General features: G+C 41.3%; 1 protein-coding gene across 3 annotated transcripts in view; it reads left to right on the forward strand.

Moving 5' to 3' along the window:
- Positions 1-19,943, forward strand: part of GRID1 (glutamate ionotropic receptor delta type subunit 1) — a 1,096,368-nt gene that overhangs the window by 414,612 nt on the left and 661,813 nt on the right. For all 3 annotated transcript variants that reach the window (XM_061635045.1, XM_061635047.1, XM_061635044.1), the window contains exon 2: positions 4,807-5,091. In XM_061635045.1, the coding sequence (XP_061491029.1) occupies positions 4,818-5,091 (274 nt within the window). In that variant the 5' untranslated portion in view covers positions 4,807-4,817. The remainder of the gene's footprint in view (positions 1-4,806; positions 5,092-19,943) is intronic.

Consider the following 19,943-nt stretch of genomic DNA (forward strand, 5'->3'; position numbering starts at 1 on the left):
CGAACCGTTAGGAGGCATGAGGAGGGTGTGGTCCTGTTCCTCTGAATCATCAATCAAACTTGTGTGATGAGCTTGAGACTTGGGAAGGGGTGGTCTACAATCCTATGAATAATTAGGCCTATACCCTCACTTAGAATTCAGTTTGGAATGGGTTTGTCCAGACACCACTACTGCCACTTTTATTTTCTTACCCATATTTACCTGGTTTTGGCAGTTGCAGCAGTGGGGAGGGAAACTACCTTTCCCATGATTCTCAGTGCCTGGGAATGCTGTTGAAAGCATGTACAACAGGGAATCAGGAGCCATGGGAAATGAAATTATCCTTGTTTCTGATCTCCTTAGTAACTGTAAGAATCCCAGGAACTACATTTCCTCTCCTTCTAAGCACCCAAGATGCTGTCCTGAGTGTATATCCTACTGTGGGGCCTCCCTGTTGCTACAGCCACTGCAAGTTAACCTTTGGGAAAGGGCCCTGGGTGTTAAAAACAAATTTTGAAATGTATTATTGGATTTTTTTGGACGTGGAATAAACAGCTTTTATGCCCAGCCTATTCTGAATTAAGTTGTAGGGTAACTCACTAGTTATTACTAGTAAAATAAAATTCCTGATTATGATGAACATAGAGTTGCTTGCAGTCTATTTTTTACCGACTCTTTGGACAGTGATATCCTTGGCAGTTCACTTGGTTTTTTAGGAAAGATTTGGTTCCCTGTAGCTTTTCCCATTATTCTTAATCTGAGATGACGCAAAATGCCTTTTAGTGATTTCTCTCTCTCCCCCTCCCCCATTTGATCTTGGCCCTGCTATACTTTTCCTTTTTATGCTCCCTTATTCCATCTCCATCCAAGACTAAATAAACTACCTGTGCCCTTGGGTTTCCTCCTCCACTATTGACCTAAAATCAATATTGTAAAAAAAGACATTCTGGAAGACTGTCATCTAGCTTTGTTAAATGTAGATTTTATTTATGTAATTACTAATGGGCTGAATCTGGAGCAGTGGGACTCAGTGAATCCTTTTGAAAAAGTGGTGGCTCTTCATTATTTATGATGTGGTTGCGGTTGGACAATTATAAACAGTGTCCTTGGTCCAATAACCAGAAATAGGAAGCCTTTGCCATGTGTGTGTATGTGTTATGAGAATGAAATGATGAAAAAGAAAGGAGAAACAATTAAAATCCAAGATCTTAACATGATTCCATGATTATCAGATGACCCCAAATATTTGACCTCAGACATGCTGGAACTTCAGAAAAACAAAAACAAAAAATGGTTTATTGAATGTAGGTAGGTTTTCTAGCAAATTGGTGCCGCAATTACACACAAGACCCTAAAGTTGGAGGATATTCTTTCTTCACCTAATGTTTATTCACCTGTGTGGGATATCAGGACTTTGGAGCACTTTTACTTCTATGCCTTCAAAAGTTTTTTCCATCGTACTGTGATGGCTTTCATATAGTGATGGCTTTCACGTTTCAGAGCAGTGATGACCAGTTTCTTCATGCTCAAGTGGTCTGTGAGAAAGTGGTCTGTGAGTTTGAAAAGCATTTTCCCACACAAACTGGCTTTATGGATGGTCAAGCTCTGCAATAAAGTTGGTAACAGTAAGGCAAGAGTAGCCAACAAGGTGCCCTTCAAATGTTGCTGGATTGCAGCTCCCATTATCCCTGACCATGAACTATCATAGCTTGGATTAATGTAAATTATATCATCTGGGTGGCACCACAGTGGCTACATCTGCAAGATACCTTTCACATTAATAAAATGTACGCACTCAGATGTAGCCAATACATCCCATACAAAATCTGAAAAAAGATGTAGCAATAAAGTATGAACTATCTATTAAAATTTGAAAATATTTGTTTCAAGTTAAATATTATTTAAATTTGATATTTTCTGTCTGTATAAGTGAAATTATGAAGCAGTTTACCACACCTTGACCAATAGTTTGCAGGGCAGTATTGAAGCATAATTGTTCAGAGGAGGTACACTCTACCTTAACACTTCCTTTTTGATCTTTTCCTGAAATCTAAAAAAAAAGAAAGATTGAAACTGAAAATGCTTTGTGCGTTAAGAAAAGAACAAAACACCCAGCTATTCTGCCTTTGTTTTGAAGTAATAGCTAATTCACTTTAAAAAAGTAAAGGTAAAGATGTCCCTGCACTTGTAGTGCAAGTCGTTTCCAACTCTTAGGGTGACGTCTTGCGACGTTTACTAGGCAGACCATATATATGGGGTGGGATTGCCAGTTCCTTCCCCGGCCTTTCTTTACCCCCCAGCATATGCCGGGTACTCATTTTACCGACCACGGATGGATGGAAGGCTGAGTGGACCTTGACCCCTTTTACCGGAGATTCGACTTCCTCCTTTCGTTGGAATCGAACTCCTGCCGTGAGCAGAGCTTTCGGCTGCGTTACCGCCGCTTATTACTCTGCGCCACAGAGGGTGCTAATTCACTTTAACCAGCTACAATAAACAAAAAATTAACAGTCAGTCTGAGTAGCAGGTGGCTTGAAATTCATAGGCCTTTAAAAGTGCACCTGCTGTTCCAGATTTTTAAAAGACATACATGGTGGTGTTAATAATTGTTCAGGATCCAGTTATTCATGGTACATTCAAAACATGCGTTGAGGACATTGCTTTTTAAAGGGACACACACAACAAACACAGCATCTATGGGGGGGCAGGGAAGCCAACTAAGTGAAGCACTTTTAAGCCCCATTGGTTTAAATAGAAGAGTAAGCAGGCAGATGCTCACATTCCTCATACTGATATAAATGGAAATGAAAATTGCTTTCTTTTGGTTGTGTCATGCCCATTCTTTATATGGAACACAAGAGGAAAATTGGTCAATTGGCCAATTGTAGAGATTTGCCATCAAGTCTCTGACTTCTGTGTGTTTCTTTTGTGGCTTTTGAAAAATTCCTTAATCAATGTAGGGAATGATATTCACTCACCCACTGTCTCTCATGTTAAATTGCTAAAGCTGTAAACTTTTAAGAGATGAAGAATGCCACTAACAGTGTGCACTTGCAAAGCCTAGCACAACCTCATAATACTGGGGTATGCATTGATTTCACAGTGAATGAAACATTCAATTGAATGGTTGACTGAGATTCATTTCCATTGTCCCATTCGTCACTCATTCATAAGTTAGGGGTGGGAGATAACCTTCTCCAGCCGCAGTGGAGGTCTTCTCGGCGGCTGTCTCCTGCCCATTTTATTTCCCCAGAATACCTAGACATTGTGTCATTCAATAGATTATGCTTGGTTATATAGATATGTTAAAAAAGACTTTTTTTCTGGAATGCTATCTCAGCATGCCTCAGAAAATTACAGTATATGAGGAATTTGAGCAAAATAAAATGTCAGCTGGTGAGCCCCAAAATTCCATCCATATCAGCAAGTGTTTTTTTCTGTACTGTGTATTACAAATATCCATTTCTTCCTATATACATAAAAATGTGAAAAGACATCACACTGCAGTTCATTTGGACACAGGTGGTGCTGTGAACTACAGCGTGATGAGCAATGGTGCTGGGTGGGCAAGGCTCAGAGCAAGTGGGTGAGGCCTCTGTACAGGTGACTAACTGGAGCAACTGACCACCAACTGCCATAGGCTGTGAGGCAGGCTGGCATCTGGGTTTGGTGAGGGGGTTGAGGTACCTGGGATTGCCATTCCTGGGGTCAGGTGGTGGGGTTGGCACACAAAGTGTGCAGTGTATTTATGTTACTGATACGTTTTTACTCTGCCACTCCTTCAAGGACGTCATGCAGTGTCAGCATCCCATGATCTTCACAATAATTCTGTGAAGTAGATTAGACTGAGACTTAGGCTGCATCTGCACCTTACATTTAATGCAGTATTATACCACTTCATTAGTCATGGCTTCCCCCAAAGAATCCTGGGGACTGCAGTTTGTAAAGGGTGCTGAGAGTTGTTAGGAGATTTTGAGACCCCCTAAAAATATAAGGAGCACATACCTAGTCTCCTTGTTGGTAAATCCAGCCCTTCTTAGGTCAGCCCTTCTTAGGTCAGCTGTTGTGATTACATACAAGGTGTTGAAAACAGCGTGAATAGCTTCCAGTCAGCCTCCTATCCTGCTGATGGCTAGACTGGTTTAAGTTTAACAACCAAACATAAAAAGTAGAATGAATTTGCTTCAAAAAAATTGACTTAAGGATTTTGATGTCAAATTTCATCTGAACATTTGTTGACTAAGCACTAAATCTTTTTGTACACCGCCCAGAGAGCCTCCGGGCTTAGGGCGGTATATAAATAAAATAAAATAAAATAAATAAATAAATAAATAAATATTTTTATACTGGTATGTGATATTCCATGATAATCAATTTCGGTATATCGTATTTGCCAATATATAGATGATATCATGGCAGTATTTGATAAATAGCATGTAGTGGTATTCGTAACAGATAGTATGAAGTGGCTGCCATGCAATAGTATTTAGTATCTAATAGCATTTGCTATCGCTCGACAGCTGACAGAAGAAATCAGATTTCATGTTTGATGCTTGCCAACATACAGTATTTAACCAAACCTAAAGCACTTAATGTTTGAGGCAAAACTTCATATTCAGAATGGAAAATTGATCAATGTATTCAAAATATCACGTTCAAAGTTGGAGAGAAAAAACATTGGGGAATATCTAATATTTGTTAATATTAATTTCAGCTCTGAACAACATCATGTGACCTCTGTATGCCTGGATATGTTCACTTTGTCAGTAGACTTGACTTGGCCACAGGTTTCTAGATTTTCATCTACCTGTTTCTTGTTCTCCTCAGCCTGTGACCTGATGACCCTGGGGATATTAGCCTTAGTGACCTCCACCGGTTGTGCTTCTGCCAACGCCCTGCAGTCCTTGACAGATGCCATGCACATCCCCCATCTCTTCATACAACGCAACACAGGAGGATCCCCACGGACAGCTTGCCACCTAAACCCTAGCCTCGAGGAGGATGAATATACATTAGCAGCCAGACCACCAGTTCGCCTCAATGATGTTATGCTGAAGCTAGTCACTGAATTGCGATGGCAAAAATTTATAGTATTCTATGACAGCGATTATGGTAAGTGCAATGAATCATTTCAGAAGCATTCCCTGAGTCTCTGTCTCTTTGAGTGTTCTGTATCCTCTGTTTCCGCTGAAGAAGATAGACCAAATACACGTTTTGGTATGGTACTTTGGGGTTTTGTGTAACCAGTGGGGAAAACATTTTGAATGGACACACTTTTTTTTGCTTTCTTTTGAGTGAAAGGTTGCTATGAAAACTAATTTTCAGCCAGACTGCAAGTTGCTTAGCAACACCTTATCAAGATAGCTGAAGTTTGATTCATCTCACAGTTTTTCAGTAAAATATTAATAAACAGTTGACACTGATTGGCAGGGTTCATATACTGTATGCAAGGCAGTACACAACAAGAGTTCCTAAACTAGTCCTCCGTGATCTTCTTCTTTTCAAGTCTCTGCATTGCTTGTTTTAAAAATTATTTTTCCTTATTGCCACATGTGTAATTTATTTCTTTACAATGAGCCGGCAAGGAAGGGGGCTCTCTTTCAGCCTCCCCCCCTCAATTCAGGGCTCCCAAAGGCTCCCGGTCTCCTCTCCCCGCCCGCCAAGCCCCCGATCGGGCGGGGCAAGGCTGGCATCGGCCGGCCAGCCAGCAAGCTACCCACGCCACCCTCCCAGAGCATGCTGCTCGGAGAAGCTGCAGCTGCAGCTCCCGCTCGGACTATAACAGCGGCTCGGGCTGCCTCGCTCGGTGTGTGGGCACGCACGCACGCGCGGTGGCGGCTCCGGGCATGAGTGTTCGCCCGCCAGCTTCGCCGAGTCCAGCTCTGCCTGTCTGACTGTGCTGCCGCGCTCCCTCCCGGCGCCGTGTGTGTGAGAGCGGGTGCGTGTGAGTGTGTGAGAGCTGCAATCGGCAGGAAGGGGCTGAGCGAGAGGTTGACAGCCACAAGTGGCTGCATTGCAGCGGCGGAGGCGCGCACCCCAGGCACCACACGGGCCGGCCGGGGACCAGCAGGCGAGGGGAAGGGAAGGGAGGCCGGCCGATGCCAGCCTTGCCCTCCCCTGATCGGGGGCTTGGTGGGCGGGGAGAGGAGACCAGGAGCCTTTGGGAGCCCTGAATTGAGGGGGGGAGGCTGAAAGAGAGCCCCCTTCCTTGCCGGCTCACCCTTTTTCCCAAGGAAAAGAGGAGGGGGCGCAGGATTCTGGGGTGGGGGTCCGTTGCATTGCGTGAGGGGGCAGGGCAAGGCAAGGCGAGTGGGTGGCAGCAGCTGCCTGCTACGGCGCTTGGCACATTCCCGGTTGCTAGAATGTGGGCAGGAGGGCATACATGTCGTTATTACCAGGGAAAGGGGGCGGGCAGAGAGAGAAAGGGAGAAGTGATGGGGGAGGGGAGGGAGATCTCAGGGCCAGACATAACACGAAAGCGAGGAAACGGGTTCCAAAGTGGACAGGGCTAAATCAAGGCAGCCTCACCTTGAACAGTTTCCTGTGCATTTGGGCTCCGCTAGCCGAAGCAATTGGGGTCTCTGAATCCAGGCAAGAGTCGCTGCCTTCTCTCCACCGGGCAAGCCAGCTCTGCGGGGCTGCTAAGCTTGAGCTGCCACCGGAAAGAGTTCTTTTCCTTTCTGGAGCAGGGGAACTGGCTCCGGGCCTAAGGAGGAGCCAGCCCAGCCTGGCCTCCACAGCCACCGCCTCTTCACGCATGCGTGGCTGAGGGGGCCACTACAAAGCCGGAGATCCACCAGTTTGACTGACATATGGCCGGAGGCCGGAGACGGCCCCATTTTCCCTGAGACTCCGGCAGAAAACCGGAGACCTGGCAACTCTAGATGGCAGAGCCCTTTTGTGAGGCTTATGACTTCTTGCTAGGCCCAGACATAGGGGGAGGATTGCCCACCCCCGCAGGTTATCCAGCTTAGCCCCCCCGATGATATACACAGGTTGGTTCTTTATTATATTATTATATTATTATAAAATATTTTTATATTGAAATATATATACTCAAGGAACTACACAGTCATATTGATCATTAAATTGTCTTTTTTCATTTTTCGCTGATGGATTATCTCATACATGCCTAGCTTTGTTGTTGAATAGTCTGTTATTATTATTGAATAAATCTATTTGTGACATGAAGCACAAATACAAGACATGGCTTTTCCTGTGCTAGGCCATCTTTGAACTTTAACAGGGATCACCTGGTGTACAATATTCATGTTGCTACATGTTGTTGTATTATGTCAAGTCAAAAGATGGCTGTTTCTCTGGGCTTTTGTATAGCTGGATCACTGTTGACTAGTAACTGCTGACCATCTCCCATCTGCCAATGTTTCCTGAGTTATTTGTCTAGAATATGAGCTATTGGCCTGGGAGTTTCAGTTTAGTGCAAAGTAGGAAGTATTTGATGGAATATGTGGTAAAGCAGGCAGAGTATGCTGTAGAGGTTTTGTCTCATATTTACTGTATTCTCTACAGAACAGCTCTTGATTCCCCATGTCACACTGGAGAAGCAGGTGATCTGTCTGAACTACTAATATGGAATGTTTGCTGGGAGTTGGTTTGCACACCTCAGATATTTACTTGTGTTTTTTTAAATCCACTTTTGTTTTAGAAAGTGCAGAGTGGCTTATTTAGTAGGTACTGAACAAGGTCCACACTAGATTGACAAACCTGTCCCTTTCAGCTTTTCTCACTTTTTCAGTTTCCCAATCTTAAGTGTGCCACATTTCCTCATTAGTTTGCAAGTTGATTTTAATAATAGTCCTCATGAACATTCATCAGCATTTCACTGCCCATTTCTCCAAATATATGCATTTTTTCCTTTTAAATATACACATTTTTGTACACGTTTTGGCTAGAGAATTGCATCACAAAATTTGGAGAAATGTGCATTTCGAAGGATATCCGTGTCTTGCTTTGCTAAGTGCAAAATTAGGAAGATTCACATTGAAAACCAAACCAAACCAAACCTCTTCCCCATCCCTAATCCATACCTGCTTCACTTTGACAGTGCTATTGCAGCGGGTGCACCTAGGTCATTTAACTATCCTCCTTTCTTCACTTCCTCCATACTAATATTTATGTCTTGGGTGGAATACAAATCAAGGTGGCAACATGAATTTAAACCTATATTTCTGACACATCCTTGAAGCTTTGCAGCAAGTTTTTGACTTTTTTAAAAAATGCATTTGTAGCTGTCTGGAACCAGAAAAAAAACCCACAGATTGATCTCCCCCCCCCCCCATTCTGTGTTGAGTTTTATTGTGCTGTTAGTTTTCTTTTTTTAAAAAAGTCTTTTGAGTTCTAATTGAACAAAGTTGATCTGGAAGCCATGGTGTAAATGATATGCATTTCATTTTTATTCCTAGAGTTACTCATAACTGCAACTGCAATAGCACTCTGTCATTAGGTTACTTAATTTAAGTGTGGATTTTTTCATTCGTATTAGTATTTTTATTTAGTAATGTCTGTGTAATGCTAAAATGTAATTGAATTACGTAAAATCTCACTGAAAACATTACAGATTAATTCTAGTATTTACATTTTTATGATTGGCTGGAATCATGCAGTGAATAAAAGGAAACATTTAGTTATAAATTCACTAATAGGCAAAAAAAAACCTTGCAGTTGAAGAACCTACCTATAGCCAACAGATATTTCTATCAAACTTTGAAAAGCAGAGAAATTGGGCAGTTATAGTGAATGCCCCAGGGGAGCAGGACACCTGACCTCCCCTCTGAGATATTGTACTGCCCTACAAATTTGTTAAAATGCAAACACAATTTGGGTTGGTCTTTCACAGTTCAATCCACTTCCTATGTAGCTTGGAAGAATTTGGTAACATGTGCCTCTGAGCATATGGTGAGTGTTGGCAACACCTGCCATCTCCAAAGAGGGAGAATTACTTTTTTGTATGTTTATTGGTGTTCTTCTTACTTTGCTTCTTTCCTGTATTATTACTGTTTCTACAGAGAATCTAACCTAGAAAATTATATTTCTCACATTATTCGTCCTAGAAATCTGTGGCAAATTATTTTTTTTATTAATTCCAAAGCCTTTTTATTGGTTAATGTCGTATGACAGTGAAGACAGCCTTTTGTGTTTCAAATTGGAGGTTATGTTCTATTTCTATTTTGGGTGTAGTAACAGTTGAATCTGAAACTGCATTTTGATGCAAAATGACTGATTACAATGTGTTGCTACTTAGCCTGGCCAAGATGCATGTGTTCAGCCTGCTATGAACACCCCACTTAAGGAAGGATGGGCATGGCCAATTAAAAACATAGAGCACACCTAGAAATTTGCTAGAATATATTTCATCTCCCACTGTTTTATCTTGTGCAAACTGAGACATTCCTCATGTCCATTGGAGACTATTCTGCAGAATAGTCAGTGTCATTATTCCACAATTGTTTTTGGTATTTTTTAGTGTAAATTATACAAAGTGTTTTTCTACATCACATATTTATGGAATCAGAAGCAAAAGAAAATGCTTCACTAAAATTGCAAAGTAAATCAAACATATTTAAAGTGACTATCTGAACTATATCAATGTCTTAATATTGCTTAATCCCTGCTAAAAGAAGATCAGGACAGCACATGTCTTTTTCTGTTATTTGGGCTGATTGCACTCACTATATGCTCAGAGGCACATGTTACCAAATTCTTCCAAGCTACACAGGAATTGGTTTGGGATATGAAAGACCAACCCAATTTTTTTTTTTGCATTTTGACAAATTTGTAACACAGTACATTATCTCAAGAGGAGGTCAGGTGTCCTGCTTGCCTGGTGCATTCACTATAGCTGCCCAATTTCTCCGCTTTTTAAAGTTTGATAGAAATATGTATTGGCTGTAGGTACCTTCTTAAACTGCTAGGTTTTTTTTATTATTATTATTAGTGAATTTCTCTGCTTTTTAATCCAGGAGGTAAGGAATGGAATCCTTTCCAAGTTTGCTGAGAATGGATTGATCATTTGCATGCTTATTGAGTTCAGTGGAATTTACTCCTCTGCAATCATACTTAGCATAGGTGAAACTGACCTGGGAAAGGAGAGGGAACAGGAAAAGAAGGGGAGGAAAGGTAGGGGGAAGGAGGAAGGAGAGGGGAGGAGGTTGGGTGAGGGAAAACCCCTACTCCCCTCACAGAGCTACAATCCCCAGAAGAGGATTAGAACACGGACTGTTCTTACTGAGCATGCCTGGGCTTGTCATTGATGCTAGTGTTAAATTTCTTAAATTATTTAACAATCAGCGAGGCATTTTTTAAACGTTTAAACTGCAGAAGATGAAGGTCAGAGTATGGGGCAATGTCAGTAATAGGATTATAGGTACTCTGTGAACATGGCTGATTTTTAATTAATTTTAACAAATTATGAGACCACTGATAGCATAAAGTCCAATAGGGGTCTGGATTTTTTCCCTCTTGTTTTACACTTTGAACTCTCAGTTCTTTCTGAGTGTTTTATGTATCGCCATGAAAAGTTATATGGTTGTTAAGCAAGCATTTCTGAGTTCAGGACTATAAGTTTTGTAAGGTTTTGTTTTGAAATGAGCTTATGGAAAGCAGCAGAATGGCATGGGGGTGTTTTCAGTTTAACATTGCTGAATGTGAAAAATCCATGCTGGCTATAGTTCACAGCCACTCTCATGAAAATATGAAAAAAAATCTTTCCTCTCCTTAGAGAGTGCAGCCAAAGTCCTTTAACCCTGATTATTGGGGAGGGAGCTCAGCTCAGTGGTAGAGCACATGCTTTGCATGCAAAAGGTCCCAGGTTCAGTCCTTGGCATCTCCAGGCTGAAACCGTGAAGAGCTCCTGCCAGTAGCGCTGAGGAATATAAATTCAATTTCCACATCAGAGGCCCAAAAGGACCAAGGCGAACTGTCTTCATGGAGATAGAAGGCGTTGAACCCACAGAGGATCTTGAACAGACCACCTGAGATATTTCAGGGAGACATTCCATCCAACTATGGGCAAAAGAGGGTCAGCAGCTAGTCCAACAAGGAACCCTGCCTCTTTATACCAACTGAGCTTGAAACCCTATAAAGGCTTCAGATTCAGTCTTGCTTGGTGTTAGCCATGAAGAGACTGCCTGCTCACTCCATCTTGCTGGTTATATGTTGCATTTGCATTTGCCTTGCTTTCCCTCCGTCTTGGCTCACTAACAACTTCACAGGGGGTCTGAGGGAAAGCAGGACAACTCTTTTATCCAGGGAAAGGATGACATCTTCCATGAGGATAAGAACCATGTAGAATCATGGTGACAACACTGGGCCAGTTCTCATATTACTGGAATGGTATTATTGGTGCTTATGACTTCCCTTGGCTCTGCCCCCTGCCACTCCAGTAATGTCAGAATGAGAGAGGAACTGAAAGTGTGCCATGCCAGTGTTGTCCTTGGGAATAGAACTTGCTGGTGTGGGAAGTAACCTACATTGTCAGTCACTTCCTTACTCTAATATTACTGGAGAGGCATGGGATACACCCACAGGGAGTAGCAAAAGTGCTGCTCCCATAATTTGAGGGATAGCCTCCATAGACATGCATTTAACTGGATCATGACTGGGCCCCTTAATCCTATTAATAATATCCTTTTAAAAATTCCAGTGCAGTTGGATATGTCTCAAAGGCATCACCATCTGTATTAGCATGCACTATAAATACATTTTCAGAGAAGAGGGGTATTATCTGGGTTAGTTTAAATTCAGAACTGGAATGTTATTAGACAGAACAATTTACTTAACACTCAGGAACCAGGAAATGACAATGCTAATTGCGTTCAAATGTAAGATCATAATTCAGTTTATTCTGAAAAATACACGCTGATCTTTTAAAGAGTGTAATGAACTCTGTGAAGATGAATATCCAGGGCACTTGTTTTGAATATAGGAGAGCTGAAAACATAATAATAGCAGCAAAACAGTGTACAACAGGTGAAACTATGTCTCTTCTGTGGGATTTGGGGCATGGGTGCAAGATAATGTATAAAATAGCAAGTGCAAAAAACCTCACACAAAAACCGCCAGTTATAGTAGAAGAAGAATCATGTAATTTGGTGGAGCAATTTTTTTTTTAAAACGGGGCAGAAAAATAGACATTGGCCTGTTTATAAGGCAGGCATAGCCAACCTGGTGCCCTCCAGATGTTTGTTCTTTTATTTATGCATTATTCTTATAACCCACCCAGGGATCATAAACTTGGGCATGTATTGGGACCCCCCAACCCAAAGAGGCACCACTCCAGTGGGGTGGGTGGCACAATGCTTATAGGTTATCTGAGAGAGCTGGGGGTGGTGTGAGAGAATTACTGGTTTGTGCCTCCCACAAAAGATTTTGTGGACCCACTGAGAGAGCCTTGTCCAGGAGCTTCCTAAATCCTTGTACCAGCACTGCTGGGGAACCCATGTGTAATTTGTGTTTAAATTTCAAACTCTGATGCTGCTGTTGCCTGCCTTGACACCCCCCCCCAAATATCACTATATTAAGTCAAGCAAACTGAAAGCCATCTGGAATTTTCCAGGGTGCCAGCATAGCTCTTGATACCTGCAAGTTAAGCTCATTGTCAGAAATGGGGAAAAAGTATACCAATCTTAATCTCTAAAAACTTGATTTTTCAAGTACAGCTGAGTCCTCAGGTTGGTCCAATTTAAAAATCATTTTAGTTGGTCATTAGTTTATTGTATAACCAATATGACACAACAACACGTTAATGACATGCTATTTAAAACTATCACAAGCAGTGAGAGACACAAACTTTTTTCATGAGAAAGAACAATATAATTATTTATTTTTCTAAAATGTCTATATCACCCTTCATTGGCAGGTGATCTCAGGGTGGGTTATATAATAAACAGGTACACACAATAAAATCAACCAAAACAGCATTTAAACTCGATCGAACATCATAAAACGCACTTAACCTGGTTGGATACCATAGCATTTAACAGCATTTTCTTTCAGATACTTCCTCCTCAAATTCTGTGCAGCCATCTCAAATCTGGCCACTCATTAAGTAGCACATTTCGCTTGATTACTCAGCCATAAATTTCCCCCCCTTGATTCTCCATATATGGAAGACAACAATAAATAATGTGACAGATCTTTTACTACCAATGTAATCCAGATTAATAACCTGTGCCTTTCCGATATTGGCTTGGATCCAAATTTCCACATGTGTGAGCAGATGCTTTACTTGCTCATAGGGGTGTCCCTGATTCCCCCCCTTCTCACTGCACCCCCATCCTGCATGCCATTCTGGAAAGGTGCAAGGGGGGGCAACATCTGCCCCCATGCATGAGTGGAAATGCCTTCACTTGTGCAAGAAGTGACAGCAAAGATGGTGGACCCAAATTATTGTTTCCACTTTAAACACTGAGAATGAGATTCCATGGTGTATGACTTCCTAAATGATGGACATACAATGAAAACTGAGAAATCTGTACAGTATAAAGTCCATATCCCATTAAATAAAAATACCCCCCCTCTAATTTCTGTTAACTTTGAATTTGATCCAGGTTCCATGTGCCACAATATACCCCATACCTCAACTATTAGACTTTGCCTGCTTCATAAAACATTTTTGGAAGCTTATTATCCTCCATTTGGAGCAACCTGGAATAATACATAAAGACTGCTAACAAAACACATAAATCAAAAGGCATTAAGCTCACCTGTACCTTTGTGAGCTGCTGGGGTACCTAGTAGCAGACTTAGCAAAGATTTTAAGAACATGTTCTGTAGGTTCTGGTTTTTTAAATTTCAGTCAAACTCAAACTTCTGCTGTGCATGGTAATAGTTAGAAACGTTTTAGCTGCAAAAGCCATAATTCCTGAGCTGCTCAGATTTCCTCTTTTGTCCCCCTTCCAAAACTTAACTGCTGGGAAGGATTTCATTACTTTTAACCCAGTAGCAGCTAAATGATGTTTCTATGTGCCTGATTCAGAGAACCAAACCCCTTGATAACTAAAGGTCTGAATCTGTTCCACGTATTATCCATCAAGTGTCCATTTGTGCCACAGAGGACATGCTTCAAATGCCATTACCTTTGCCTTGACATAGTTGACATCAAGCTGTTCCATATGCCATAGTGCCCAAATCTTTCAAAAGATGTTTCAGCCATGAATGTTGGGACCATATCAACACCATACCTTGATACAGACCCTTTTCTAGAAACAACCGGGGCTGGAAAATAAGCATCATCTTATCAATAATCAACTAAATTATTTATTTTAAATGTAAATAGATAGGAAACCAACAGACAATCTTGTCAAACTGCCCTGGTAGTGGGGAATACCCCAAAGACTTGACCTTCCAGACATACTTTGACCCCTGTGTCTATATGTAGCATTCTTATAAGGGGAAATGACATATTATCAATATTTGAGTTCTTGGAGGTCGCTGATTCATAGGGTCGCCATAAGTCGTAGTCGACTTGGAGGCACATAACAACAACAATATTTTAACCCACAATGTATCACGGTTGATCCTATCAAGCACTGAAGTTAGCTGTACAAAATCCACAGTTGTCTTTTTGGGCCTTTTGTATATTAGTTTATCATGTGATATTTATTTTATTTTATTTTATTTTTTGCATTTGTATACCGCCCCATGACTGAAGCTCTCTGGGCGGTTTACAACAATTAAAAACATTAAAAACAAATATACAAATTTAAAAACACATTTTTAAAAAGCAATTTAAAAACACATGGTAAAATGCCATTACCTTTGCCTTATATAACATGTAAAGTCGATCTAATGTACTTTTCACCTTTCTAAAACCTTTTCTTCTGGGGTGACCTCACTGGCATTTAAATCTTTCTCTGTTTGTAAAAAACACCTTAGAAACCTTATATGTATTTGGGGCAAATAGACTCAATTTTCATAGTCTCTGTTTATTTCTAGATAATCAGAGTAGCTAAGATATTATTTATTTATTTGATTTATATCCTGCCCTTCCTGCCAGAAATATTTAACAAATTACTCACGACTCCAATATAGAGTGTGTGTGTGTGTGTGTGTGTGTGTGTGTGTGTGAAAGAGAGAGAGAGAGAGAGAGAGATTGTATTTTTGCCAAGAGTAGAGCTATACAGCTTCTCCAAAAATCTTAAGTGTTAATTTCTAAAGATCTGTAATGATTCCTAATGCAGTTCCTGTAATGGCATGCACACTCCTGATACATTGCTCTTGCATTTCCTCCTTATTCTCACTTCTTGTTGGTGTAATAAGAAAATAATATTGAACAGCTAACTGCACCTTATCTTAATTACTGCATTAATATAAAGCAATTATTGTATTCTTCAATGGACATTTTCCGTTCATCGGGGTCGTTTTTCTAATTGGAGTCTAAATGATACTAATATCCTTTGAATAGAATCCTCAGATTAAAACAAAAGAAAAAAACACACACAGAGAGAGACACTAACAAAACCTTTAGTGTAGGAGAACATGAGGTAGGAAGTGGCGCTAGTTAGAGGAATAGTTTTAGATAATTTTTATATCCATTTGGAGAAATGAGACTCCAAATGCCTAGGAGGGTTATAGCACAATTCAGTGCATGTCTTCTCAGATATAATTCAATGGGTTGAGTTCAATGGGACTTGATCCCAGCAAGTGTGTGTAGGATTGCAGACTTAAGGAGTATATAAGGAAGATGATGCTAAATTAGGGGAAGCAAATCATACATAGATGTCTCAGAGATGGGTACCTCCAACCAAATATGCATAACGTCTGGTCCACCAAACTGGACATAACCCATTAGCAATTTCTGATAACCCACAAGGGGCTCAACAAATGAGGCACCAAAAATAGGGGAGGGTGCTTGAATATCAGCTACATGGCTGGCAGGCTACAATATATGTCTAGCAGACACTGGATTGTATTTGTTTTGGTGGGTTACAAGTTGTAACTTCAAACCCAGGTGTGGTTTAAAGGTTAATTTGCACCCACCTTGTTGAAGCCAAGCAAGATCCAAGCCTGGTCAGTGCCCAAATGGGAGACTAACCAGCTGGGAATCCTCTGTATCTTCTGTATTATTTATGAGAGCTGGTATGGTGTAGTGGTTAGAGTGCTGGAGTAGGGCTTGGGAGACGAGGGTTCAAATCTCTACTCAGTCATGAAGCTCACTGGGTGATCTCAGACCAGTCACTCTTTCGGCCTAACCTACCTCACAGGGTTGTTCTGAATATAACAGGAACCCTGCCACCTTGAGCCCCTTGGAGGAAACATGGAATATAAATATAATAAGTATAATAAAAGTACAGGCCTGCACTAGTTATTGCAAAGAACTCTGGAGGCATAATGGCATCCTTTTGTAGATCCCAAGATTTATGATAAACAAGACCCCATGTTTTCAAGTCTGTGTTCGTCAAAATAAAATCTGTCCTCTCGTTCCCTGTTTATACAGATTAAACCCATATAAATTTAACACATTTACTTAGCCTATGCAGCTGTAATAAAAATGTAATTGGTGAAATGCAGAGAGACATAGGTTTATGACCTCACTTATGCTGAATAGCATTTTATCTCCCTGGCTGTCCCATTGAAGGCAACAGTCCATATCTTTTGCAGTTCTAAATCAGTGTCACTCCATTGACTTCATGCTCAACCAGTGGGTTTGTTGATTTACACTTGTTGGGAATCTGGCTCGGCAGCTACTCGGTGTGAGTAGACCATCGCAGTATGCTTCATTTGCAACTTTTTATATGATATATGCAAATACAGTCAGACAGCTGAAGCTTAGCTGCTTCCTTCTTTTTTAAAAAATAAGCCATGGCTATGCCATTTACCATACTATGTAGAAGGAAAACCCAAAACTGGTCTGGATGTTTAACATATTCAGCAAGGAAATTGACATCTCCATGGTGACTTTCCCATCTCTTAGTGGTATCTTCTAGAGCAGTGCTTCCCAACCTTTATGAGTATGGGACCCCCTTTGTAAGCTCAAAAAAATTCATGACCCCCCCATGCTAATTGTAATTTTAGTATCTGTTAATTGAAAAAAAAAAGTGTGTGGCAAAATCACATCTGCAAATATCCCGTTCCATTAAAAGCTCTCTGCAGACAGGGAGGTGTTGCTTTCTTTTCTTAATGCAAAGGTCCAATCAAATTGGTATCCCCCTCCCCTCACAGTCTGAAGATGTACAGTCCTGTCTCCCAACACTGGTGGTTTACAGTGTTGGACTAAAATCCAGGTTCAAATCCCCACCCAGCCATGAAGCCCACTGGGTGACCTTGGACCAGACACAGTCTTTTAGCCTGACCTATCTCACAGGGTTGGTATAAGGAGAAAATGGAAAGGGGAGGGGAACCATGTACACCACCTTGAGCAACTTGGAGGAAAGGTGGGATATCAATACAATAATAATTAAATAAATAAATACTGTACATTTCAGCTGCAGTATATGGACCCCAGCCACAGCCAACCTCCTGAGCTTTAAAATAATAATAACAATAACAGTAACAAACAACAACAGTAACAATCATCATCGTCATCATCAAGAAGCAGCAATGTGGTAGTGGTAGGTATGCTACATTGTGAAAACAAAAGTATGGATAGATTGAGGAGGGGGGTTAGTGCTTTTAGACTTTGGGATGATCATCAGACCTAATTACTTGGTTAGCATGCACTTGGGGAATGAGAGTGGAACACACACATAAACACACCTGTCTCTCCTGCAGGTATCTGCAAGTGTGAATGCATTCAGGGAGGAAGCCCTCATCTGCCACAGCGTCTTAGAGAGACAGATTGGGGGGCCAGAGGGTAGGTGGAAAAAAGGGAGGACACTGGCACACACATTTAGCCTCAGAGACGGGGGGCGAGCAAGTCCTGAGCTTCCTCGCTGCTCCTTGGCTCCATCTGGCCAAAGGTGAGATCTGGACAGCTTTGCAAATAAGAATAATTTTGAAAAGGAGGTGGCAGCAAAGCAGGAGCCAAGAAAGGCAGGCAGGCAGGCTGCCAGGAAGGAAGGGGGAAAGCAGCCTTTCCTTGCAGCCTTGCTTCTTTTGCTTCCCGAAAAGCCTTCTCCTCTTGTTCTGAGCAAGGGCGCCATCAGCAGCGAGGAAATGGGAGTGCGAGGAGATGGGAGTCAGCGATAGTAATCCCCTCTTCTTCCTGGTAGCTCCACTCTCAGCCTCCTTCAGCATCTGCCACATGTTTTATAGGCGGACACCTGCCCTTGGCACACCTGAAAGATGCTCTGCCACTTCAGCAAAAGTCTTCCCCTCTCATTTGGAGCAATGGGAAGTAGCAGCATTCAGGGAGTGAAGACTTTTTTTAAAAAAAAGTTCATTTCTTTACTGTCCTCTGGCCCCCTGGATTACTTCGCGGCCCCGGAGGTCACGGCCCCAGGTTAGGAACCACTGTTCTAGAGCAGGGCTTCACAAACTGCGGTCTATGGAGCTTCATTCAGGTGGTCCGCAACATGTCCACATTAAATATTTATATTGATTTAATTGTATTTGTATTGCTTCTTTTATTTCTTGTATTGTATTACAGTTTGAATTCTATTCTATATTCAATATAAGAAACAAAAAAAGCAATACAAATGCAATTAAATACCGTACAGCATATTTAGCACAGCACATTACAATTGCCACGACAGGCAGAAAAATCATTAAGTGGTCTGCTAAGACCCTCAGCAATTTTCAAGTGGTTTGTGAGCCAAGGCTATTATATAGCCAGTTTGAATATGACAAGGCAGATTCCCTTCTTGATCCTTTTGTAGCACCATTCTGGCTGTCAGTCTATAAGAGGGCAGGAGGAAGGTTATCCTGCCTGGTTATTTCACACTGCACCTGACCCAGTGTGCACTAACCTTCACCTTTCTATTGTGATGTTTCTTTTCAGTCTTCCAGTCCAGGCACATGAGGTTTCCAATGAAATGTGGGCCTTCAGATACTCACTACAGGGATCTTGTAAACAACTGGGACCCTACAATTTAGGAAAATAAGAAGCTGGTTTATATCAAGTCAGACCTTGGGTTCATCTGGCTCATTGTTGTCTATGCTGACTAGCAATGGTTTTTCAGGATGTGAGCCCATACGTGAGATGCCAGGGTTTGAACTGGGAACCTTTTGCAAGCAACAGATGTGTTTTGCCACTGGGCTGTGGCCTTTTTCAAAAAAGAGACAGCCTTCTCAGACCAGAAGTCTCTCTCATTCATGTAGGACCTCAGGGCCCTGTTGAGTTTTTCTTGCCACATTATTGGAGTGTTCCTTTCCTGAAGTCCATTACCGCTCATTTGCGCCTTCTTTAATTCTCCTATGATTTAAAACAGTTGCGGGCTTTTTGAACGTTCATTAAATTTTCTAAAAAAAATAAGTTACTTTGGAAGTGACAGTCTTCTGCATTGATGGTGTTTCCTTCCATCGAACTGGCTCACACTTTGAATGCTGCAGTATTCAAGCCCACTGGAAATACAATCTGCGTGACCGAGTTTCATGGGGAGTATTCTGATATGAACTGCATTATTATAGCAGCTTTAAATTGAAGCACAGCATTACTTCTCCATACAAAGTGAGTAAATGAATTAAGTCTAATTGCCGGGAAAATATACTAAAATGAGCAGTTACCTGAATTCAGGCCGTATTGTTTTTATGTTTGTGTCTCTCCCTTTAAGATGGAAAAAGAACCCAGGGCAGTGATATCCAGATGAAGGAGTGTTCTCAAGGGTTTTCACTGAGCTCTGTGAGACTTTATTATTATTATTATTATATTATTATTTATTTGTTGCTTGATACCCAAAGGTCCCAAAGCGACTTACACAATGTTAAAACAAAAACTATTATTATTCTTATTAGTATTATTATTATTAGTAGTAGTAGTAGCAGCAGCAGTAGCAGCAGTAGCAGCAGCAGTAGTAGTAGTAAATTAGTCATTTTCTTTCAAAATGGAACTCAAAGCGACTTACAAA

This window comes from Rhineura floridana, chromosome 7 (genome assembly GCF_030035675.1).
Source record: "Rhineura floridana isolate rRhiFlo1 chromosome 7, rRhiFlo1.hap2, whole genome shotgun sequence".
Classification (NCBI taxonomy): Eukaryota; Metazoa; Chordata; class Lepidosauria; order Squamata; family Rhineuridae; genus Rhineura; species Rhineura floridana.